Here is a 25,665-nt window from a genome sequence, read left to right on the forward strand (position 1 = left end):
GAGAGGAAGAAAGGAATTTTTTTTTTTAAAAAAAAAGAAGTAACTAGGGTTTGCGTGTATGTATATATATGTATATATTCTTATATATAAAGAATACTATGTTTGGTAGGTAGAGGTGTAGAGAAGTAGAGGAGTATAGAAGGTAAAGGTGAGGTAGGTAGGTGGGTAGGTGGGTGGGTTGTTTGCTGTAATAAAATAAAATAAAATAAAAAGTAAAATACATAAATTATTATACATATATATGTATATATATATATATATATATGCGTGTGTATGGTTTATAAGTACATCATCATCCTTTTTTTTTTTTAATCAAGGATGTAATTATTATTGATTTTTCTCTCTCTCTTTTAAGCATCAGACTGGAAGTCCTTGATGAGACCCTTGATAGCATTAATGGTACCAAAGACACAGCCGATGATTCCAAGGAATACGGTGAGGGTACAGAATGCGAGTTCGAACCAGGGCTTGTTGCGGAAACCAGTCAGCTTCAAGTAGGACAAGATGGGAATCAAGAACACGAGACCACAGGTGGCCAAAGCACCGATGAGACTCATGAAGCCGTGGAAGTAAGGCACGAAGATGGCCAGGATGACAAGAATGGCCATGGTGCAGATACGGATGATGGCGCGGCAGAACCAAGAACCAACGGCACCGAAGCGCTCGTTGACCTTTGTGAACTGTTCGAATTCAAGAGAGAAAGAGGTTGTGAAGATAGGAATGGCCAAGATGACGTGAATTGTCATGACAATCATCGAAATCTTCTTGGCAGCACCGTCGGGCAAAGACAGGTAGACAGGCGACTGGGTTGATGCGCCATAGGACCAGTAACCGGGAACGGCAGTTAGGATGTAAAGACATGTGCAAGTAGACAGACCGGCAAAGATTGCCCATTTCCATTGCTGAGGCTTGCCCAAAGCATGTTCAATGTCTATGGTATGAATTTATATTTAATTAGTATGTTTTATAAAAAAAAAGTTTACAGATTTGTTACTTACGAGGATAGGTGTTGTTACCACCGAAAGAGAAGGAAATGGTGGCAAGAGCGGTGGGGAAACCTTCCCAGATTACACCGTTACGAACGACTTCGATTTCAGGATGGGCAAGACAGTCCATTGGGGCCTGAATGAGGACAATGAAGACAGCCATGATTGTAGAGAGAGCACCAATGGCAGCAATTGCAGTAACTTCCTTGAGGGTCTTCATGACCAAGCATGGGATGAGCAAGAAAGAACCAACAATGCACGTCCAGATGGTAGTTGTAAGTTCACCTTTCTATAATGTTAAATCCAAAAAAAAAGATTAGTAAAAAATAAATAAAGATAAATTAAAGAAACTTACAGTTCCCTGAAGAAGTTCGTTAAGGTTACTGGATGCCAATACAAGGTAAAGTGCAGGACAACCAAACAAGTTGAGGAAATGAAGAGCGGAAGCGGCAGCATAACCTGGCCAGCCAAAGGCAGCATAACCGACATCCTTAAAGTTGCTAAGACGTTGACCGGGCTTGTGGTAGAGGCATCTGATGAGGACCACACCACTGTAGATGGCCATGGACCAGGCAAGCATCAGAATCAGGATACCGAGCCAACCACCGTCAGCAAATGCTCTGGGCAGACCGAGAGTACCTGTGCCTGCAATGACACACACAATGTTGGCATAGGCTGTGATAAAGGTACCGTTTCCGCGGCCAAAGTCATTCGATTCATTTGAGCCGTGGTCCTCAGAATAGACATCGCTCACTGCATCAGAAGAAGAATTTTTCTCGTTTTTGAATCGGTCGGTACGGATAACAGATGAAATGAACTCTTTCATTTAATTTCGATTTTCAATTTTTTTTCTCTTTGGTTTTGGGTCTGGATACAAGAAGTATATTTATAAAGAAGTTTAAAGAAGAATGTGAAATGTGAAATGAAAGAGTTGAAAAAACAAAAAGACACTTTGGACCTGGTTTTTTTATTTCTTTTTAAATTTTTTTAATTTTTTTTTTCTTTTCTTTTCTTTGGTTTTCCCGGAAAAAATAATTCCTAAAATAAAAATTATATAGAAACTGAATTATAAATCGTTATTCGAAAATGTCAATATTTTTTTAAAAAAAAAAAAAAAAAAAAAAAAAACCAACAAAAATGAAGAAGAACAAGAAGAAGAATAAGAAGGCCAAAGACGGACTTTGCTTTGGTTTGTCTTTTTCTTGTAACAAATTTGATGTATTTTCATTGATATCTCTACCTCTTTATTTAACTCAAATGAACCTTTGTATTGATTCCAAGACTAGTTCTTTGGAAGGCCTCTTCTTTTTTTATATGTAAAACATATACTTCAGAAACAGAAACAACCAAAAAATAATAATACCTAGTTGTTATTATTTTAAAACGCAACCAAAATATATACAGTATAAAGAATACCAATTGAAATAAAATATAAAAAAAAATTACTTTTTTAGTTTTCGACTCTGATTCGATTCGGAGTCCCTTTTGTCTTTTTTTTTTTATTTTTTTTTACTTTATAATTATTTCTTACTTGCCTTTCTTACTTCTTTGGATTCATATTGGACAAAAGAACTGTTTTGTGTTTCTTGGATTTGCAAGAGCGACTACCTTAGGCATCATTTTTTTGTGTTTCTGTGCTTCTGTGCAACGCAAGGATCGTAGATCAGAATAAACGAAATCTGGTTTTGTACACAATTTAAGGTATTCATTTTACTCGATTCATCTCTTCTTCTCCCTCCAGTTTTAATTCCCGACAAAAAAGGACAAAAAAAAAAGTCAATTTGGTATTCCTATCAAAAACCAACAAAACCAAAACCACAAATCTATAAAACCGCGGGTTAAGTTGAGAATATATATATATATATATATATTTGTATGTATTAAGAAAAGAGTTATAGTTGAAACAAAGCCAATTCCAATAAAACCAAATCTTTTGTTCTTTTCCACGTGCCTATTGTCAGGTACTATCTTTTTAGAAACAAGAAATGTTGATCATAAAAACCAATTGACTCAAATTGAAACAATTTTTTTTAAAAAAAATAAAAAATGGGAAAAGGTCAATATACAATCAGAAGAAGTACAAAGATCATTAGTTCCCAGTACACACCATTATTATAACTATAACTATAACTATAGCTTTTAGTTTTTTTTTGGTTAGTTGATATATATAAATGAATCGATTTTTTTTTTTTGGTTTTTTACCCACGCCAAGGCAACAAAATCGTCTAGAATTTACCAATTATTGGGACAAAACCAAGGGAATTAGTAGGGTAAACGTATAAACGTAAACACACTCACACGTACATACTTACTACCCACACTAAAAAAAAATGAAGTCAAAAAAAAAAAGTTAACAGGGACTTTGAGACCTTTTGGTTGCAAGTTGGATTATGTATTACAGTGTACAACACACACAGATGTCTATATGAGTTTTCTGCTTGAAATGCCTACCCTTAATCTACCGCTTAAACTAGAAGTACACCATGTGCATACGTTTGTGTTTCTGTGTGTGGCTTTATGTCTTGTGATTTAATGCACACTGAAAAATCTGAAATATTAAGTTTGTTGAATTCATCTACATCATATATAATCTCTTGAAAGCAGATTATAGCAAGATTTGGTCATGATTCCAATCATGTACAATTTTAATAATTATCATACTGTCATTGCTACAAAAAAAAGAAGGCTAAGAAGTATTAGTGGTTGTGGTAATAGTAATAACCATATATGTATGTATAAAGAAGTGGAAATAAAGACAACCTAAACCCCGGATATAAAGCAAAAAAAAATGGAGAATGAAGGGGAGCATTTTTTTATATATATATATTTATATATGTATTGAACTGTATAACCCCACAAACGCAAACGTTCACGCGCACATCTTTTAAAGGTACTTCCTTTTTGTTCTTCATTATTGCTGTCCCTATTCCTATTCCTATTCATATTGTTATTCTTATTATTGAGACCCAAAATAAATGAATTCAAGCTAATACGACTTTTTTTTTAAGAAAAAAAAAAAAAAGTCGGTGTCAGTAACCCCACAATTACAAGCTGACTTGTCTTTCATACCGATCAAATGGCGTTCTCTTAGTGGCGAACAAGATTGTCTGGCGTCATAATGGACTTCTTTAGCTGACGCACTAGAAGTACCACAAGTATCACAAATAACCACAAGTAACCATAGGTTACCACAGATTTACCCGAAACGGAAAAGGTTCCGCAATTAAATGTCAGAAAAGGAAGGAGAGCAAAAAAAAAAAAAAAAGAGGTGAGTGGGGTACAGTGTTCAACACCGCTAGGTCTTTGTGTTACAATTCAACACTCAATTCAAGTAGAAAGGACTTCAAAAAATAAAGTAATAAATGATAAGGATATTCTTATACGTATTATTATATATATTTCTTTTTATCTGTATCTATATCTATCTATATGTGGATATGATTTTATCTTTTTGAGTTATTGAAACAGTCAACCGTTTCCATAGAAACTGGTGATTATTAAAAATACACAGTCAAACAAAACAAAAAAAAAAACAAAAAAGCCCAGATCAAATAGTCACCTTTTTTTATTATTATTATTACTACTACTTACTTCTTCTACTACTTACTTCTTCTACTACTTACTTCTTGTATTATGCTTTATTGAGTCCCTTTTTATTTATTTAAATATTCTTTAGTTACTTAATACAATAATAGTAAGAAAAAAGACTTTATCCTTTTCTTTTCTTCTTTCAATTTTGATTTATTTTTATTTTTATTTTTTTGTTGTTGCGTTCTTTTGATAATCAAAATAAAAAAGATTAATAAACTCAGTTGGTCCATGTAGTTTTGTTGGTTGATTTTTTTTTCTTCTTTAGCTTTCACCGAGTCATCTCAAAAGGCGATTTTTTGGATTTTTTTTTTTTTTTTTTTTTTTACTTATCTTCCTTTATGTTTTACACCCGACTAAAGGAAATTGCGACGACACCAATTAGATACACTAGATTAATAGGCTACTTACCTTATACATCTTTAATCGTTTCAATTCAAAATTTCAAAGTTCCGATATAAATAAATAAATAAGTAGGTAGGTAGGTAGGTAGGTAGGTAGGTATAGGCATTATATATATATAAACAAGTTCTTGGGTAAAGGTAGGCATTCGTGAGAATACTTTAACAAATTGTATATTCTATATTCTAGCATCTCGTTTGGATTTATACCTTGTTAAGCCTACAATATTAAACAACGTTTTTTATATGTATATATCTATGTCATCAAATAAAATAAAGAATGGTTTCAAGTTGGGTCTTTTTTAAAAGTAAAAATAAAATCAAAGTTCCCTCCAAGGAATACTATAAATATTTAATAGAAGTAGCTTTATATGGATCAATAGGTTTTGTACTTTTAAGCTATTGGAAAACACGTCAGCATATAGTTTTTTCTTCTTCTTCTTTATTTCCTTGTATATAATTAATTAATGAATTAATTAATTAATACCATCAAACTGATTTTATAATGACGTGTACTGACGTTGTATAATCATAATCATAATGGTAGTAAACAAAAAAGCAAGAATGTGTAGAAATAGTAAAGAGTTACAATACAAATAATAAGATAATAAAGATCCAGTATCATTCAGTCATCATCTCAATGGCACTATTTGATATATATATATATATATATATAGTCGACGGCCCATTCCATTTATTTCAAATTAGCCAACAAACAATATAGATATATAGATATATTCCCTCTATTACTGTTTACTTGATTACTTGGTTACTTGGTTACTTGCTCTTTATATTTCTATTGATCTTATTTCTTTTTATTTATTTATGAAGGTTAATATTTCTATCAAACAAATATTTTATCTCCTACTTCTCGCACTTTTACACAGGGGGGACAAGGTCAGGGCCCTGGAAAATGATGCCAAAAGTGACTCTGGAATCAATGCCCCTCCCCCTCCTTTAGACGACGAATCAGCTGTTGTTTTACCCAGTTCGCACCGATTTACCGTCCAATTCCACTCGCCTCCTGGAGGAGATACCCAGGCGGCAGCCAGAGCAGATCAGGACAGATTTTTGGATCACCTTGCTGCCAATCAAATCCAATTCAGGGTTCGATACAGATACACAAATGTCATCAATGCCATATCAATCGAGTTGACACCAACACTCACGTCCACATCTACATCCACACTTGATCAAAATTCATTATTTTCCCGATCAATACCATCATCAATACCAGCAGCAGCATCACCATCATCACCATCATCATTCAAGACCTCGAAAAATAATAATACTAACAGCAACAGCAGTAACAACAACATTTTTAATGAAAATAATGAAAATCATAGCACATATAGAATAAATAAAGCTCAAGCTCAAGCTCAAGCTCAAGTTCAAGCTTTAAGATTTGCTTTAGCCTCACATCCATCAGTAAAAAAGCACTGGGCCGGAAAACGATATTCTCGGCCAACTACACATAATACCCGTAATTTTGTCTTCGGAAATATAAACACGGGTGTGGAAGAAGGAATAGCCAACCTGCCCGCAGCTCATCGTCTCACAGGCGTTGCCCGTGTAAGATCTGAGAATATATCCGGAAAGGGCATCAAAATTGGTATCCTTGACACTGGCGTAGATTATACTCATCCAGCCCTTGGTGGATGTTTTGGTGTATGTGTTATATTCAATTAATCATAACCACTTGTGGTTTATTAATTAACTTGATTTGTATATGTATATATATATATATATATAGCCTGGATGTAAAATAGCGTATGGATATGATCTTGTTGGTGATAATTATGGCAGTAAGTTGTTCAAATATATATATATATATATATATATATATATTAACTTTTTTGGTTTTTATAGAGGAAGGAAAGATACTTGCTGACAATGATCCAATGTACATACATAATTCAAGGATAACCATAACATAATCAATATTAATCAAAATACTATCATTTTTTTTAGTGATACTTGTGATGGTCATGGAACTCATATAGCCGGCATAAGCAAGTATTCATTTTCTACATTAAACTAATATTCTAACCACCCACAGGCTGTTTTCTTTATAAATTCATTAATATTAGTTGCTGCTAATGATACACTCAAGGTATGTTAGGTTAATAGATAGATTTCTTCCATCGGCTATATATATATATATATTTATTTTTTTATAATTTACCAGAATTTTCAAGGTGTTGCACCCAATGTTGAATTGGGTGTTTGGCGGTAAGTACATCTTTAATATCTATACACAGACATACATACAGACACGCAATATACCAGTATGTTAAACATGTATATAAAAAAGCATTTTTGGATGTGAAGGCGAGACAGACGATGACATTATACTCCAGGCTGCGGTTAGTTAGCTAGTTGATTAGTTGATTAGTTTATATATATATACATTCCCATTATATCTCATAAATAAATAAATATGTATGTATGTATATGTATATGAATATAAAGGAGCTCGCCTTTAATGCTGGTATGGACATTATAAACTTATCTTTGGGTGGATCTCAAAATGCTTGGGAAGAGGTATTTTCTTTTTATTTTTCTTTTTAATATATATATATGACAAATTTGAGCAAAAATAAAGATCAAAATAAATATAAATATAAATATAATAATATTAGGACAAGTCAACTGTAACAAAAAAATTAAAAAGATCAAAATGTCAAATAAATAATACTATTGGATGTAACTTTCTTTTTTCCTCCTTTTTTTCCCTTTTTCCCTTTTATATAAATATACAAAATTGATCCTATTTCATTTATACTTGGGTATTTTTATTTGCAAATATCTTTTTTTACTTTTGCTGTAACGATAATTATTGCTCTTCTTTATACATAAATACATACATACATACAAACACAAATAAATAAATAAATGTGTATTATTGTATTTGTAGGAATCTTTGGCTGTTGCTTTATCAAACCTGGTCGACAGAGGGGTAGTAGTTATAGTAGCACAAGGAAACGAAGGAAAAGACGGTAAGAAATGGCTCAAAGAGTTATAAAGACGAAAAAGAGAGAGAGAAAGAGAGAAAGAGGGGACCGTGTGAAAAAGAATCCTAGTGGGAAAAATAAATACTTAAAAAAAAAAACTTATTTTTCTTCCCCTATTATTATTATTATTATAAAATTAAATAAATAATATTCACAGGCATCTCACAGACACCATCTCCATCTATTGGCCGGCGGGTACTCACGGTGGCTTCTGTAGACAATGTTCAACGACAGACCAGAACGTTACATATCATAAATTCTAATAGTCATCAGTACGATTTTGGTAAGCTTTATTTTTTTTTCTTTCTCTCTCTCTTAGTAAAGACCAAGATCAGGATCACGATCAGGATCAAAATCAAAATCGAGATTAAAATCGAGATCAATATTAATATTAATAAAGAAAGAAAAAGAGCAAAATGACTATAATTATATTATCAGTTAACTGTTCCTAATCATATTCATATATATATTGTACCTTTTTTTTTTTTTTAAAAAAAAAAAAGAATACCAAATCTCGCCAGATGTCTCGGTTGATTTTGATGACAAAAAGTATTATCGTATTATGGCTACTGGACATAGTGTAGTGAATTCCGATAATGGGTCACAGACTGGAGCCGAGACCAGAAACACTAGCTATACTTTTGAATATGGCTGCCAACCACTTGATCCCAATAGATTTGTGGGTTCGGTTGTGCTTGTCCACAGAGGAAAGTGTCAGTTCTCAAGAAAGGCCCTAAACGTTCAACAAGCAGGGGCTGTGGGTCTTTTGGTGTACAACAACCCAGGCGAAGAGACCACGACAATAGGTCTCGAAGGTGCGAATATCACCATACCAGTTGGATCAATCAATGGAGAAGACGGTGGCACCATATTCTCCATGTTCTCGAGTACTGGGGATGGCAATACAAGTTTTGGTGCAGCGTTTTCCAACCAAATGGCTCCAATCAAAACAGCCGGGCTTCCTTCTCTGTAAGTTATTATATACATACTTTATTCTTTACCCAGATACACAAGGAAACAGGGGAAAAAAAAGGCTTTGCTTTTGTACAAGATTTATATACATTCACTTACTCACCCACACAGACATACATGTGTGAGCCAGTGCGCGTGTATGGGTGTATGCGTGTATAATAATATTCAGCTTGATCAAATGTCTTACTAATCCTTTTTGAAAAATAAAAATAAAACCACCCTCCCATTTTAGATTCTCCAGCTGGGGTCCTGATGCAGAGGTAAGCCAGGGAAAAAAAAAGAGTTCAAAACACAGAGGCGATTCTGTACTTTGGGAAAAAATGTGCTCAATGCACATTGGCCAATTTTTTTTTTCTTTTCTTTTCTTTTCTTTTGCCTGGGTTTCCTAATCTAGTAATTTGTATATTGCAGCTACACTTTAAGCCAGAAATAGCGGCAGTGGGTGGTTATGTGTATTCTACATTTCCTGTGAATATGGGTAAGGCAATTTCGGATAATTCTTTTGTGTGTGTGATATGTGTGTAATGTGTAGATTGAGATATAAAGAAGAAGAAAACTATATATCTGTATATCTATGCGTATGTGCTTGTGTACACAATTATAACATTATAATGTAATTACAGGTAGCTACAAATCAATGAGTGGTACAAGCATGGCTACTGTAAGTAATGCTCTTGGACTACTGTCATACATACCCGGAGATTATGTTAGACTGGTTTTTATTGTTATCTCTATCATTTACTAGTGTTAGTAGTAGTGTTAGTGGTAGTAATATCGGTAGCGATATTGGTATTTGTATCGGTGGTAATGATAGTGGCGGTAGTGGCGGTGACAAGCTCAAGTTTCTGATGTGTGGCCCATGCTTTATGGTTTTTTTCTTCTTCTTCTGGGATAGCCTTACCTTGCCGGGTGTGTGGCACTTTATATGGAAGCCACCAAGCACCGTAATCCAGATACTGTATACCGTGCATTTCTAAATCATGCAAGGCCAATAGTTGGCACATATCATCACAGATTGGAATCTCCTATTAAGCAAGGAGCAGGACTTGTTCAAGTAAGTAAAAATCAAATGGTCCTTAGTAATAGTAAAAAAAAGGCTGATCGTTTATGACTATTCTTACAATTCTTAATTAAATATATGCACATGTTTACACAAACAGGTACACAACACAATACACAGCAAAAGCATTGTAGATCCTTTCAAGATCACCTTGAATGACACCGAATATTTTAATAAGATTAATATAATAACAATTACCAACACATCGAATATGACACGCTTGTACAATATATCACATTCTGCTGCTATTGCAGTATCAGGTAAATATATATACATATATGATATTAGTAACAGGATAGAAAGAAAACAATTGTCGTTTTTTTTTGTATTGATCTTTTTTTTGGTATCCAAGGTTACAATTTCACCAAGAGTGCAGTACCATTGCGTCGCCCTCACTACAAAGACAATAGAGCAGATGTAGCCATAAATGAGACTGCATTTGTACTTGGATTCAATCAATCCAGAGCTGTTAAATTGACATTCTCTCCGCCCAATTGGACCAATACAATTGACAACCCCCACCTTTTGTACGGTGGTTATATTCGGGTACGGTCTAGTAGCAATAATACAGAGACCGAAGTACTACATGTTCCTTACTTTGGATCGCTTGGAAGGCAAAGAGATCTTCCTATATTTGACACAAAGGTAAAAAAACCAGAAATACGTTTATACGTAGCATGCATGTGATTTATAAGAATACCATTAACATATACCTATATTCCTATTTACTTATTAGAAAGGATATCCGTATATCGGAAACTATCTCGGGAGAAGGTTGTCAGCCCCGATAGATCAATCATCCGGGTCTACGATAGACAGCCAGAACAATCAGAACAATCAGACCAACAGCACAACAAAGCAGGTTCTGAAATATGATTTCAGCCGAGCAAACGTTGTTCACCTGTACCTTCGTCTGGGTAATCCAACAGCATTGTTGAAAGGAGAACTCTTGGATACCTCTAATGTCAGTGTAGGAGAGATACCAGCGATTCGGCAAGAGTGGTTGTCTAGGAACGACCATAGTGACACAAACCGTGAACACAACATAGATTGGAGGGGGCACATTACTACTCTGCCAACCCTATTTAATAATACAACCACAACCACAACCACAAATAATAATACATCTAGTCGGATTGCCCATGTGCCCCACGGAATCTATCGAATCAAACTCTCGGCTCTCAAAATATTTGGGAATCCGTTGGATGACAGAGACTGGGAAGTTTGGATCTCTCCTGACATGACAATTATTGGTTAAACATCAAATAAAAATCAAATAGAATAAAAAAAAATACTTAATATATATATAAAACCTTCTTGCTGCCTTGTTTTATATAACCAAAACCATGGCAACGGATTGGATCTATATATATATATATATATATATATATATATTTGTATAAATTACTAAAGCCTAAAATTAGACTTTTAAATGGGGTAAAATAAATCAAAAAAGTCATTTAGATGACCAATGAAGCAAATTGGAAGAAGAACAAAAGGGTTAATGACAAGCATGGTCGAGGTAACAAAGATGAATTTTACCTCTCCATACCTATATCTATCTGAATATTTTGCTCTCTATATAATTATATTTTTCAATAGAAAAATAAAATAAAATAAAATAGTAAGCACAACCCATAATAAGAATATTGACCACCAGTGACCGAAAAGCGGGGTATCCTGGGCCCACTTGAATTGGATTAGGTTTTCTCTTTTTCTCTTTTTTCTTTTTTCTTTTTTCTTTTTTTTTATACTCTTTTTTTTCCGCCTTTCCCACCAGGTTACATTTTTTCTCTAACCAAAGTGACGCAGCTTTTTTTTTTTTTTTTTTTTTTTTTGTATTTTTGTATTTTCTTCCTCTCTCTCTCTCTTCCTTTAAACGAATTCAACGGTTTATTGTATTTTCATTCCTCTTCTTTACTATCCTATATACTCCATTATACTATAAATTCTATAACAATTAAAGATACACACACACACTTGACCTCCCATTATTACATCTTGTATCAAAATCCAAACAACACAAAGAGCAAAGAGCCCGTTTATAATTTTCGTACAATTAGTCTTGCCTACAAAGAATCTCGAACAACCAATTATATATATATATATATATAAATATAAATATATATATATATATATATGTATATGTTTTTGTTTAGATCTTGATGCATTATACACATTATGGTCCAGTTATCACCGTACGGAGAACGTGTCGTAGACCGTCTAAATATGATAGGAATGTGGTTGGCTGTGTTGGTTTGTGTTCGCAACTTTGTTGTAAGTTCTAAACAATACAAACGGACGCACGGTAAAATGTATGTATGATCTATTATTGTTAGTATTAGTATTAGTATTAGTATTAGTATTAGTATTAGTATTAGTATTAGTATTAGTATTAGTATTAGTATTATTAACATTTCAAAAAATAAATATAAAGGATCGTAAAGTATCAATCTGAACAGTAACAGTAACAGTAACAGTAACAGTAACAGTAACAGTAACAGTAGCAGCAACAGCAACAGCAACAGCAACAATAATAATAATAATAATAATAATTTAGTCATCTAGTCAATATGGCCCAAATTGCCGTCTTCTTTATCCACAGACTACTTTACGGTCTCATACCACTATTTGAAATAACAACTTGCGTGTATTATCCATTTCTTGTTTCGTAAGTCAATTTATAGAATACACACACACATATGCATAGAGAAGACAAATATAAGAAACTAATAAAAAAATGGCGTTTTCTTTTTGGGGCGTTTTGTTTGCTTGTTTGTTTGTTTGCTTGTTTTTTGTTTAGACTATGGCACATCAGTAAGATATTGATAGATATATGTTGTGTATCTATTACATAGATTATACGCATATTCATATTTAATGCTGATTGTTTGTAATGCTATATAACTCATATTAATTATATTAATTATATTATTACCTCTAGATTATATACTATTTTACACAGTAATGTTTATGCGATTAATTATTCTCGAGTCCGACAAGAATTCTCGATGGATCAAAGCGATTGGAATACTTTTGATCACTTTCCGGTTTGCAGACTGGCCTTATGAACTAGCATACAACAATATCAAAGACATATCAACTCAAATAATCGGAGAAGGAACGACATGCTGGGCATCTTGGTAATATATCAACACTGATATGTATTGATGGTTTATATGTTTGTTCGTTTGGTTTGATTAACTAAATATGTTTACTATGTTACTATCATAGGGGTAATGGAGTCTTGATTGTTAATGTTATAGCTGACACACTTGCAACACTATTTCTAAGTGGAATGTTTGTACGAAGGTAAAATACCACCATAGTTACCACCATCACCATAGAAATAAAATAATAAGTGTTACTAATACTAATAATTTGTAAACCTTTTTTATTATCATCATTATTTTTAGACTTTATATTCACATCAATACTTCGAAGTCTTTTATCAGTCAGCAAAATCGTACTATTGAACACATTGCTAGAAAATCACTTTGGTGTTTGGTATTGACATTCGTTGTCAATATGGTCATGAATCTTCTCAAAGTAACCTCTTTCCTAAACGACAGATCTGATGTAAGTTTTCCAAAAAAATTATAGATATATATATATATATATATATGTATAAAGCGCACACACTTTATCCGTCATACTTGATGGGGAAGAGTCTAGCCAAAAAAAAACTAACAGCCGTTTGTTACTCCAATATTAATACCAATACGAACATCAACATAAACACCAATACAAAATACGAATACGAAATAACGAATAACGGATACAAATATAAAAATAAATATTCGCAAAAAGGCATTCACCGTCTATTTTGAGCTTATTGAATCTACGCTTTTGGTCGAAGCTCTTCGGTTTGACCAAAGAAAGACCGGTACCGGGGCATTTTGCGACAACTGCGGGATGGTATGCTAAAATTAATTATACTTATAATTAAATATATAATAAGATGATTAAACATATATATATATATATATATATATATTATTTGTTAATTGTAGGAAATAAAGTATTTGCCCAGACAAAACAACTCAAGTTCTAGTCGAAGTCGTTCTGATCGAAAATACCCTGACGACGACGAATATTTCCATGTTACGTCAATCCCGTCTTCCCGATTGGACTCCAACTCGCAATCTATTTCTACCCGTCCTGCACAGACCAAAGAAACCCCAAAGAATCAGACACTTTCGTTCAACATTCCCGAAAATCTTCGCATGCAAAGCTCATTTGAAAATTCTGTATCCCATCCAGGACCCGTAGCTTTTAGGGAAACTGTCTCATCGCCTGCATTTGGACCAAGCGATCGAGCAGTCATGGTTTCCACAAACTCAAATACAACCAATACCAACGCCAACGCCAACGCTAATACTAATATTAATACTAAGATTATCAACTATAAGCCCAGTAACCAAACCTCTTCTTTACCAGTGCGATACCATTAATTTCAACTGTTTTTTTTTCTTTTTTTTTTTTTAAAAAAAAACTTATTTATTAATTTATTTTTATATAATATAATTTCAACAAAGAACAAAAGCACGGATGATTCTAGATTGCTCAATATTAAAGCCAGTTGATTTGGTTTTTTCTCTCTGTCATTTAAATATATTTAATATTTAATATTATTATTTTGTTACTGTAATAGCGATCAATTTTCTTTATATTTTATTTTACAGCAATAAAAAAAGAAGCGATAATAATAAAAGGTACAAACACATGGATTCGGCCTCTCATAAATATATGTCTTGTAATTAAAGTAACCTACACACACATCTAGATTTTCTGTGGATCCAATTGACTCATGTTTTCTTGATTTGATTTTGCGTGTGTATCAGAAAGATAAACGTATAAATATATTCATGGCTTTTTGTTTTTGTTTTTTTTCTTTCCTTTTTTACTATTTTATATATATAAACCACTTTAGATAAATAGATATATAGAAAAGAAAAGAAAGCCATACTGAGCTTATAAAAGCCCGCACGTTTTCTTCTCATGGCTGTATATTGTTTGTACGAGATATTTGGCATCCCCAATGACTAGATTATAAGTTCCATTCTGTCCCTCAGGCTGTGTTACATTACCAAACCACGTTTGCTGTGTCACACCTGAGCCGGCGCAAAAGTCACCGAGCTCAATCTTGCCGTCATTATTCTGGACAACCCAACCATCACCTCGAGGGTCTGTCAGCACATCCTGAATCTCATGCGAAAAGATGGTAATCGCAGCGTCTAGTGCAGGACTACCATTTGGTGAGTTCTGTTGGTTGAGGCTTGGGATACAACTAATCCATACACCAAAAATAAATAAATAAATAAATAAATAAATAAATTATGATATGTTGTTCTTACCGATCAGGGCAAATGCCAGGATAACCAATAAACATATACTGGAATTCATCGCTGTAGCCATGTTGACCACAGTTTACACGACAGAAATCTGTGTCACTGACATCACTTGCGCCCATTATCAGATAAAAACCATTTCGATCAATCTGATTATCCACCGAAAGGTATCCCGAATGAACAGCGTCAAGGACAATCTTTTTGTGCATTTCCGAATCTGTGAGATTAAGACCCTGGCTACCAGAGTCAGTCAATGCAGCCGATAATTTCAAGGGTCCAGCAACTGAGTGTCCGTCGGTATCTTTGTATTCTTGTACTGCAAATATACATATAAGCATATATATATAAGTAAATAAGTAAATATGTATATATGTATATATGTACATAAGAAATTAACGAGGTTTTATTTTATTTATTTTATATATATATATATATTATTGTTCTTTTGACTACAAAAGAGGGGTACACCATATGTATATACATATATAAAAGAAAAAGGGGAGAGGGGTTCCTTACATTGCTTAAACCAGGGTGTACTGGACACATTTCCGATAAAATTGAGCAGAGTTGTTTGTTCTTTGGCCGACTGATCAGAAGTCCAGTTGCCATAGAAGATTACATAGACTTGGGGTAGTGAATGAGCAAAGTGATGAGATTGAATGGAGTCATACCATTGACTGAATCGTAAAGCATCTTTCCGCCATGGTATTTAAATGCATCGTTATACTGTGTAGACACCGGTGACACACCGTTGGTGCTGTTCGTATTGCCTGTAAGTGTCTGTGTCTGTGTCTGTGTCTGTGTCTGCGTCTGTGATGGTGTTTGTGCCTGTGCCTGTGCCTGGACAGACACAAGGCCTATTGTCGAAAGGATCAGGACTCTCCAAATAAAAGGTAGCATTTTTATAGAAAGTTATTTTTTTTTAAAATAAAAAAATGAGTGAACAAAAAAGAAAGGAAATCACAAGAATAATAGTAGTAGTAAAACTAATAATTAAAGAGAGTTGAAAGGAATGAAAGGAAAGTATGTATGAAAGAGAGAGAGAGAGAGAGGGCAAGAGATCAAAAAAGAAAGTACAGGAGAGAGGAGGGGTTAAAGTCTAGAGATGATTGGTTAATTAAAAACCTACTGAAAAGAGGAGAAAATAAAATCACTAATAAAAAAATGTATATAAAAAATGGAGAAGGGGTGGGGATAAGGGTGAGGGACACAATTCACACAGTAAGAAGAGTACCACAATTTTGACCAACCAACCAACCAACCAACCAAACCAAATCAAATCAAAAAATAAAATCGTACTTGTAGTCGCCTGACCTCACATTTCTTCTTCTTTTTAATTTTTTATTTGATAAGCTTGGACATGAAATCTAAAGGAGTGAATTGTACACTATCAAGCTTGAAAAATCTAATGAACCAAAAGTCATGCTTTTGTAATAATACTATGCTTCGAATTAGAAGCACCCGATTAATAAGCCATTGATTTCATCTATTACTTCAATTGGTCTAATACAGACTTTACCTTTCTTAGTTTTCTGTCTGTCTGTGTGTTCCTTTGTGTGTGTTTCTGCGTATGTAATACAAGCCAATAACCAATAACCAATATATTAAGATATATATATTTATATATTTATATATTTATATAAAATTATCGTCCTTCAAAAGAAAGATCCTTCTTTGTAGTCAATACTCTTATTAATAAAGGTGGAGTTGGCCCGAGTACTTGTCAAATAAACCAGGATTTTTTTTTAAAATAGACTTGGAAGCCATATATCTACACCTTGAAAAAAAAAAGGTTGAGTGTTGGCACAGATTTGAATCTCGCTACCAAAACCAGCTTTAAAAAGGGTGTGTATGTGTGGGCATAGTAAGGTAATTCATCAAGACTCTGTTAAGCTAATCATATAAATTATCGCTATATTTGAGTTGGATAATTTATTATTATTATTATTATACAAATATGTGTGTGCATGGACTGTTAACTTTTTTTTTTTTCAATTTATTTCTAACTATGAAGAATATTTAAAGCCAACACCTTTCATAAAGGCTCAAATAAACTGAACAAACAACATGCTTTGATCTAATAGCTCTTTTAAAGAGTATCTGAAAGAGCACTGTGAAAGAGAAGAGGGAAAATTATAGAGAAAATCCTAAGCTTTAAATAAACTATAATAAAGTACAATATTCTGTAACTAGACCTTTACGACATTGAACATTACAAGCCCAATCATCTAATATATATATATTCAATTCAATTTAAAGATTTTGTCCCAGATCTTTTGATCACGTATCCCATCAAAAGTAAATTTAAAGCTATCAATAGAGCCATACTTGAAGTTACAATAAGCTTGTGAGTTTGATATTCGAGTGTGGTAGCAAGTGTACTTGAAAAGTCTGGGTGGCCATGGCTCCTTTACAATATTGACGGGATCAGGGTTTTCTTTGTTAGAAAAGAAATGCTGGCTGGCGCATTGGGCATCGCTCTCATCCAGCTTAGTAAGAAAATACTTGCGTGAGTTGCGAAATCCTTTACTGTAAGTCACGCTGAACCATTTTGATCCAACAGATAACCCAAGATTATCAATGTTATTCATATTGTTATCCACTGGCGAATCGTCACCGCGGTTGCTTATGCTTCGTCTTTTTACATCCTGTGAAGTCGGGGAGATTGCAATAAAGGTAAAGATGTGGTCTACTACCGATTGGTCATAAAACGGATAGAATTTGACGAGCTGGAGATTCAACTTTTTGAAATGCGTGTGGGACATATCAATGTTGAGGTTTCTTGCATCTTGAGTTTGATTCCCGTATATATCAACTCTGGATAAACGCATGTAGCTAAGATGTTTGCAATGAGAAGACAGATACTCTAAAGCATCTGCATTGGCTTTTGCGTCATTAATTTCAATAACTCGAAGAGGATGTGTATTTGCTGGCTTCTTATTTAGTAGATCTGGAGTTAGCAAGATACTGGCTTCAGAGATTCGCATCTTTCTCAATGACACATATTTTTCCAAAAATTTATCTAATGCCATGTCGGAATATTGTGCCGTAACTTCCAATTCAACAATGTTAGGAGAAGGATAAAACATATCGGCCAGTGTATATGGAGGTCTACGGAATTTAACAATGTTCACTAAAAGAGTTTCAAGGGTCGAGAGATAGGTATTAATGTAGTCTTTGAGCGTATTTTCGATATTTTCAGAGTTATCATGACTGAAATCAAAGGTGTGCTTCAGGCGTTTGAGTGGTGGGCTTGGGGTACGAATGGTGTTAAAAAAGGGAGTGTGCATCTTTGATAGATCGTTAAGACAGCTGATTTCAACGGTATTCAGATCTGGAAAACTAGGATTGTGGTCTGAGCTAATCGACTCATACTCTTCTTTTTGTTGGTTGGAAAGTTCGATAAAATGGGTGGTTTTGAATATCAGTGTATTTAAGTTGCAGTATTTTCGGGAAAAATAATGTATCCATTGCTGGTGTACTTTGGCGACTTCGAGTAGTTTTAGAACTTTCAAGTTTTTGGCTGGATATACATCGTTTACATGGCGACAGTCTTCAGGTCTGAATAAGATCGTCGGCTTAACTATCGTGAGCTCTCTTAGGCGTGGTAAATTATCGTGTAAATTCTCCAAGTCTTGCATCGTAAAATTGAGGACTTGTTTCCCAGATGCGTTCTTGATATACAGCCTCCAAAGTTGAGGTAAATAAGACATAGTATTGACAAAATATTCCGTCTGATTCTCGGCTCTTAACGTATTAAAAGTAATCCACATTTGAGTCAGATTACTCCAAAGATTCCAGTTTGTGCTTTTCCACAAATCTAAGACCAATACACCATCGTATCTAATGTCTAGGTACTTAATGTTTTGAAAAGTGCTTTGGAGATGACTGAATTGTTCAGAGTTGGTATGTACGTCTGTAAGTACTTTCAGAGTACGTACTGATCTTCTGTTCTTTCAAGGATATTTTCGTTGGAAGAAAGTAGTTTGAAGAGAGAAGTAAGGCCGACTTGACTACAGATTACTAGGAGACTCCACAAGGATTCCTGAAACGGAGCCTGCCATGATTTACAGACAAAGGAACATGTATATTTTTCCTTTGTAGACAAAAAGAGACTAATGTGTGTGAGAAGTTCGAATGGCAAGGTAGCAGCAATCATGGGTAATGTATTTATATATATTATTGAGTATAAAGGGCTAATATAGTTGCAATATCACAAGTAGAGAAAGATGTAGGTTATCGCGTTTGGGTTTAATTGTTATTAAAGTAGTCATGGTATATAATCTAGTAGAATATAACCATATATTAAAAAATAAAGTTTGCTGCGGTTAATTTATACACCTGGACACAACATCATGAGGTAAAAATGCACAGCCACACCAAGCAATAAAAAAATAAATAAGAAACGCTACATACTTTGAGGTTTTTCTTTATAGAGTACATCATAAGAGAAGTTAAAGCAAACATTTAGCAATTCAACCAATTCATCAACTGAGACGTTCGTTATAAGTCAAAAGGTTTCAATACACTTTTCTAAAACCCTATGAAAATCCAACTAATTGTTTTTATATGGTAGTCTAAGAAAAAGTTACTTTCTTTCAAGTACATAGTCTTGGGAAAATGGTATCATGAACATCCCAAATATTAGCGATGAAACTAACGTCTATGCTTATAGTAGATAACTCACTATTACTATTATTTATTTTATAAATTTAAAGATTAATAAATATAGTATAAGCTTTGTCCAACCAGCAGAAGAGAACAGAACAGATGGTTTTGTTGTAGTTATAGACTCAAGGTACTTTGAAAATTGCTGAAAAAAAAAGATCCAATGCTGTACATTTATATGGTCTAAATTACCTTTTTTTTTCAAATCTTGTACCTTTCCATTTCTTCTAGGTATAAGCGTATCCCGCAAGTTTTAGTGTAAGAAAATAATAGAAGCTAAGCCGTGTGAAGAACCATAGATTGGACATAAGGTCACATACCTAACTCAGTGTCCAAGTAAATCTAGCCCATAGAATATAGATAAGCTAAGTAAAAGAATATCCTTATGTATAATATCTTAATGTACCAAATACTTTATAGTCTACTATTAACATCCTGACTCTAAATTTCAAATAGATAATTAACAGCAAAAGTAAAAAAAAAAAAAATACACCATAAAAACCATGTAATATCTTAAAATACCATATTTTCTTTATAGCTTATTGAACCAGAGAGCGAGACTGATGTGAATATTTACAATATGTGATATAGAAATGCTTTCAAATCATCAAGTTTTTATTTATTTGTCACAGTTTTTCTTTGCTTTAAAGAAGAGGACAAGGAAGAAGAGAATAAGGTGTTAATAAGAGGTGGCCAGGAGGTGAAAGGTAAAAAGATAGAAATGACAAGGACAACAAGTGGAATAGTAGAGAAGATGAAATATAATAATCAAAAAAAGAAAAAGAAAAGAAAATTATAAAAATAATAACTATATATTTTTTAAATAAATATATATATATATATATATATATATATTATCTTACTCCTCTTTTAAAGGACATTGTCCTTTGAGGACCACTTGAGCAACTTGTCCCCAAAGTACTTCAATATCATCTGCATTCTCATCTGTAAAATGCATGCGACAGTCTGCATTGGTAGCTGTGTATTCGAGCAAGTTCTTTGAATCCCCAAAGGGTCCATCCGAGTCCTTGGCGGGGCGGTAAGATTCACGGAAAGTCCAGCCCATGTCTGCTCTCTGGGGGAAAGGCTTGGGTGCATCAGGATCATTCTGGAGACCAAGAGACTGGAGCTCAAGCAGGAATCCCGAAAGACGTTCGCTTTCACCACCCGGGAAGGACGCAAATTGCATAGGGTTGCCACGAACACCGCCAAGACCCATGGCAGGAACAAGGTGAGAAAGACGCAGGCGAGAGGCCACAATAGCACAGGTTGATCCACAACGACCGTCAGACAGGATCAAGAGATCGGACGCCTTCCAGATCTTGTTGTTGTAGCGCTTGGCTGTCAAGCTGGAGTCCCAGCTTTCGCAGCTGAGGGTGATGGGCTGAGAGAAATTCACGGATTTACCACCGCGCTCATACTCAACAGGGTGTGTGTACCATTCGGCGCCTTTGAACTTCTCGGACTTGTAGTCAATCCATTTTCCAGAGTCTGTCTCATACGACTTTTTGATCACACGTTCAAGGAAAGGTGAGTATTTTACGTCAGAGGCATATTCAGGGGTAGCGTCGAAAAATGTGTTGATGATGAATTCACCGGCACAAGCATCTCCACCTCCATTACTAGAGAGATCTAAACAATCAAGTAAGTATTAGCACCAAGTATAGTTATATATATATATATTCTTACCAATAATAATCTTTTCGATTCCTTTCTTCTCAAAGCTCTCAAGGCCAGCAGTAAAGTTGTCAGCAAAGGCATCACGATCTTCGTTTGCAATCGAAAAGCTGCGGATATCAATCACACCAACTTTGGAGTTTTCTCCTTCAAGCGCGGCAAAATGGACGTATTCGCCTTCTGAGCTATCAGGACCGGCATTCTGTGCAGGTGGCGTGAGATCAAAGACATGGTTGTTGTGAATCTTGGTCAGTTCGTCTACGTCGAGCATCTGGACTGCAGCGTTGACAGCCTCGTTCTCGGACAGACTACGCTTACGGAAGGTGGAGTGTCCAGAATAACAGTAATTTGTCCAATAGTCCTTTGCAGAATGAAATCCCTGTGGGACTTGTGCGACCCATGGAATACTCACGGTGAAAGGTTCGTCGAATTGTTCTTTCGAAGGCGAGGTTCCATTGGAAGGGCATCGGAGAGTGTAGTCGTGTACTTCTTGAGCGGGCAAGAAACGATGATAGCCAAGATCATCAGCACCGTCGTCCCAGCCGTGGAAGTAGCTCTTGGTGTTCATGATGTTGTTGAAACAGGTGTTTACGTCCTTGCTCTCGCCGTTGTTGTTTACAGCATAGTCCACAACCATATCGAATGCATCACGACCATCGATCTTGGTAACCTCGCAGCCAACCCAAGATTCCTTGGCTTCGGGCCAGACATCGTTTTTTACATAGGCTACGTTAACAACCAGTCGTTGGTTTCGGATCAATGCATTGAGCTGAATTGGTTGCCAGAATAGGAACTGACGGTAGCAGTAAGGGGAGTAGGCCTATGAAAGTGGCAAGCGATGCACAAAAATAAAGAAAATCAATAAATCAATAAAAAAGTTATAGTAATAGTAATAATATTAGGGGGTGGCTAAATAAAATAAAATAAAGAGATATAAAGAGAGCATTAAGAATGAATTTTATTATTTTTTACCAAGTGAGCATCATGAACTTTGTCAAGAAGTAGTGATATAGAATCCTGGAATTCTTGATCTGAATTCCATGCCTGATTTCTGATGATGTTGATTCCGTGTTCGAGATCTACTGGTACGACTGAAAGACCTTTTGTTTTTGGTGGAGATGCTGCAATGTCCTAATTATAATATGTTTTAGATTAACAAAATAATTAATAAATAAATAAATAAATAAATAAATTGATTGATTGATTAAAAGAATAAGACTATATATATATGTATTATGTATTATGTATATGGTATCTTTACTTTAAAGACATAAAGCTCTGTAACAATCTTATGGACAGTGTCAAGGGTTTGGTCTGCGGCTTCTTTATCGAATGGGAAATATTGAAGACATGCTTTGGCTTCAGTGAATGTTGCAATCTTTTTACGGGCGATGGCTGCACAAGGGTCGGTTGAATTGTCAGCATTTACAGAACTCAAGAGACATGCTGTGACTGTAAATAATGATATAGTGGCCTGGTAACCAGACAGGTTACGAGGCAACAACTTCATGGTAAACTTAAAAATGGAAAGGTAAAGGAGAGGAAAGGGAGACACTATAAAAATAAAATAAAAAACTAAAATAAAATAAAATAAAAAGCCAAAAAAAGAAAGAACGAAATAAAGAAAAGAAAAAAGGAAAAAGTTAAAAATATATATATCGGTTCCTCCCAATGTTGTGCACGTTGTCGGTATTCAAAAAGTAATTCAATAATTTCCTAATAAAGTATGCAATTTTCTTTGGAATCTATTTTAAGACTCTGCTCATGTTTTTGTTAAAATCAGGTAGGCCTACAATTTAATAGGTAGATTCCATCTAGCTAATTAAAAAGGCTGGATTTTATGAGCTTTACATGTTTAAAAGGTATTTTATATATCTTGATCTGAGTAATGCACTATTTGGGATAAAACAGAGCTCCAAAACAATAACTCTTGTATAAGCAGGACAGCAGAGACTCTTTATCAAAGAATATCAATCCTATATTGCTCGATAAGAAATGTGTTTGGGATATTTGAAACTATTTTTAAAGCAGTAATAATCTTAGTGTAGGAAATATGTGCTTTTGATCAAATAGTAGCCTTACTACTTTTGACAAGGAGTATTCAATCAACAACAGGAACAACAGGAACAACAAAATACCACTTGATAATGCTGTAAAGTATCTTAGCAATGCATTGATATTAGAAAAATATGCAGGAATACAATTTAGAATCACCACCTATTTCTCATAGTGTTTGGACTCTTGGGTCTAAAAACTATAATTTAGTACTGAGCTTAGAATGTACCTTTGTTTTTGTATGCTAGTAACTGACTTATTTCCTCTCATAAAAAAAATTAACCACGCCAATTGAATAAATAGCTATAGATAGAGCTAAAATAAAAAAAGGTGGCATTTCAACACCATATTTATCGAGATATCAGCTCAAGAGTGCTATGTATAGTTCAAATAAAAGATCCCAATGCGTATAGGCCAATACGTTACTCTGCAATCAAATACAGGACACTTTGTAAAATTCCTTTTTGCAAAGTCAAGTGAGTCACATCATAATATTTCAAGTCTTTGTTGTATCCGGCTATCTGGAATTCTTGATATATGTTTCTTTCTCTTGTACTTGTATATTTTTGAAGCCGCCGGCATTATTGTAAATGAGACAACTACAGTATCGAAGAAGATCAATGTTTTCTCTTCCTTTTATTTTATTGGTTGACTGTCTTTAAGACCCAGGAAAGATAGAAAAAGCAGAAGAATGGAACAGAGTTTATTGAAAACAAATATATATATATAATGGCCTTGTCCTTTTACAAAGATTGCTTTGACCTTAGATTCTATGAGTAGAATGACTATTGTTTAAATTAATTTACTTATTTATTATATCTGTGATTGTGAAATCGATTTTTCTTTTTCTTTTAGAGGGGGTAAACTAACAATGCTCTTTATGAGTAACTACAGGCTTGGTAATAATGCATATGTATGTATATAAATCTACTTTTATTTTCATAAATAAAAGTCATTGTATTCTATGAATCTGCGTAGACTTTAGGCCCAAGTTAAAGAAGAACAAGAAAGAAAAAGGGCTTGACAAAGAGAGAGAAAGAAAGAAAAAGAGAAGAGAGCGAAATCCAGAAATCGGGTTCTGGGATGTGTTGTCGTTCAAATATATTGGTCAGTGAAGAGAGCATAGAGTCTTTCGATGAATCAATGACATTTACTGATGGTAATGCAAAATGTATTCCAACAAGAACTGCCTATTTTATTTTGGCTGTCTATCTTTATTTCCCTTTTTGTGTGTATGTGTGAAAGAGAAAGAGAGAGAGAAGGAGGGGGTAATTTGATCTTGTAGAGTAAAGCATTTATATTAACAGGATGATCCAATTTATGTATAACTATTTTATAGCGTGTGTGGTTTGAATAAAAGCTTCTTTGCACAAGAACAAAAGAAGAAGAAGAAGAAGAAAAGGAGAGGTTCTGATCAATAACATTCTACAAGATAAGAATGATAATAATAGTAAGAGTAAACCAGTAGAAAGAAATGAAAACTACACAAAAAATACTACGGCGATCAAATCATGTCAATAAAGAGGGATGTCTTTATATACCTTTATATGTTACCTCCCTAAATCCATTCAAAGATGTCACTTTGATAAGCTCTTGTATACACTTTGGTAATATTAAATTTTGATTCATTTACTAGCCCTATAAAGTAGAAACAAAGTTCGAATGGTCTCCAGTCTATTTTAGACTTCTTTATATTATAGAGCGCTTCGAGTAATAAGAACAATGAGAGAGAAAGAGAGAGAGAAAGAAGCACCAGTAGTAAATTTTGAGAAAACTAGCTAGGTATATATTATGGATTTGTTTGAGAGGAATACTTGTTGGCTAATGTCCAGAACTAATTGGCAAATATTTACTATCATTACACTAGAACAATGCGGCCATTGCCTGTTTCCC

The 25,665-nt window shown here is 34.1% G+C and overlaps 6 protein-coding genes across 6 annotated transcripts; 2 read left to right on the top strand and 4 right to left on the bottom strand.

Annotated features, from left to right (window-relative positions):
• Positions 1–4,994, bottom strand: PHYBLDRAFT_179633 (hypothetical protein; the record flags this gene model as incomplete). The annotated part of the gene is made up of 4 exons (XM_018438184.1): positions 1–931; positions 999–1,275; positions 1,342–1,803; positions 4,986–4,994. The coding sequence occupies 4 exons, from the start codon at positions 4,992–4,994 to the stop codon at positions 351–353; spliced, it is 1,329 nt and encodes a 442-aa protein (XP_018296696.1). The 3' UTR covers positions 1–350.
• Positions 4,995–5,800: 806 nt separating this feature from the next.
• PHYBLDRAFT_62590 (secreted subtilisin-like serine protease) lies at positions 5,801–11,279 on the top strand (the record flags this gene model as incomplete). The annotated part of the gene is made up of 19 exons (XM_018440987.1): positions 5,801–6,643; positions 6,729–6,780; positions 6,845–6,878; positions 6,947–6,960; positions 7,066–7,088; positions 7,164–7,207; positions 7,290–7,341; positions 7,448–7,519; positions 7,893–7,974; positions 8,147–8,272; positions 8,493–8,958; positions 9,194–9,221; positions 9,373–9,439; positions 9,585–9,622; positions 9,663–9,830; positions 9,857–10,015; positions 10,122–10,281; positions 10,374–10,666; positions 10,758–11,279. 19 exons carry the CDS (start codon positions 5,801–5,803, stop codon positions 11,277–11,279), a joined length of 3,243 nt encoding a protein of 1,080 aa, XP_018296697.1.
• A 1,704-nt stretch (positions 11,280–12,983) lies between these two features.
• Positions 12,984–14,746, top strand: PHYBLDRAFT_179634 (hypothetical protein). Its single transcript, XM_018438185.1, has 5 exons — positions 12,984–13,164; positions 13,256–13,333; positions 13,438–13,600; positions 13,832–13,939; positions 14,035–14,746. The coding sequence occupies exons 1-5, from the start codon at positions 12,989–12,991 to the stop codon at positions 14,473–14,475; spliced, it is 966 nt and encodes a 321-aa protein (XP_018296698.1). The 5' UTR covers positions 12,984–12,988; the 3' UTR covers positions 14,476–14,746.
• Positions 14,747–14,960: 214 nt separating this feature from the next.
• Positions 14,961–16,382, bottom strand: PHYBLDRAFT_77077 (hypothetical protein). Its single transcript, XM_018443224.1, has 4 exons — positions 16,044–16,382; positions 15,889–15,996; positions 15,379–15,688; positions 14,961–15,311 (listed from the first exon to the last, which is right to left on the bottom strand). The coding sequence occupies exons 1-4, from the start codon at positions 16,270–16,272 to the stop codon at positions 14,996–14,998; spliced, it is 963 nt and encodes a 320-aa protein (XP_018296699.1). The 5' UTR covers positions 16,273–16,382; the 3' UTR covers positions 14,961–14,995.
• A 1,233-nt stretch (positions 16,383–17,615) lies between these two features.
• PHYBLDRAFT_140720 (hypothetical protein) lies at positions 17,616–19,531 on the bottom strand (the record flags this gene model as incomplete). Its single annotated transcript, XM_018430450.1, has 2 exons — positions 17,616–19,260; positions 19,314–19,531. The coding sequence occupies 2 exons, from the start codon at positions 19,529–19,531 to the stop codon at positions 17,616–17,618; spliced, it is 1,863 nt and encodes a 620-aa protein (XP_018296700.1).
• Positions 19,532–20,618: 1,087 nt separating this feature from the next.
• PHYBLDRAFT_77076 (secreted peptidase family S41) lies at positions 20,619–23,264 on the bottom strand. The gene is made up of 4 exons (XM_018443223.1): positions 22,979–23,264; positions 22,690–22,848; positions 21,730–22,537; positions 20,619–21,672 (listed from the first exon to the last, which is right to left on the bottom strand). The coding sequence occupies exons 1-4, from the start codon at positions 23,225–23,227 to the stop codon at positions 20,900–20,902; spliced, it is 1,989 nt and encodes a 662-aa protein (XP_018296701.1). The 5' UTR covers positions 23,228–23,264; the 3' UTR covers positions 20,619–20,899.
• Positions 23,265–25,665: the final 2,401 nt, after the last annotated feature.

The sequence above is a fragment of the Phycomyces blakesleeanus genome (assembly GCF_001638985.1).
Source record: "Phycomyces blakesleeanus NRRL 1555(-) unplaced genomic scaffold PHYBLscaffold_3, whole genome shotgun sequence".
In the NCBI taxonomy this organism is placed as follows: Eukaryota; Fungi; Mucoromycota; class Mucoromycetes; order Mucorales; family Phycomycetaceae; genus Phycomyces; species Phycomyces blakesleeanus.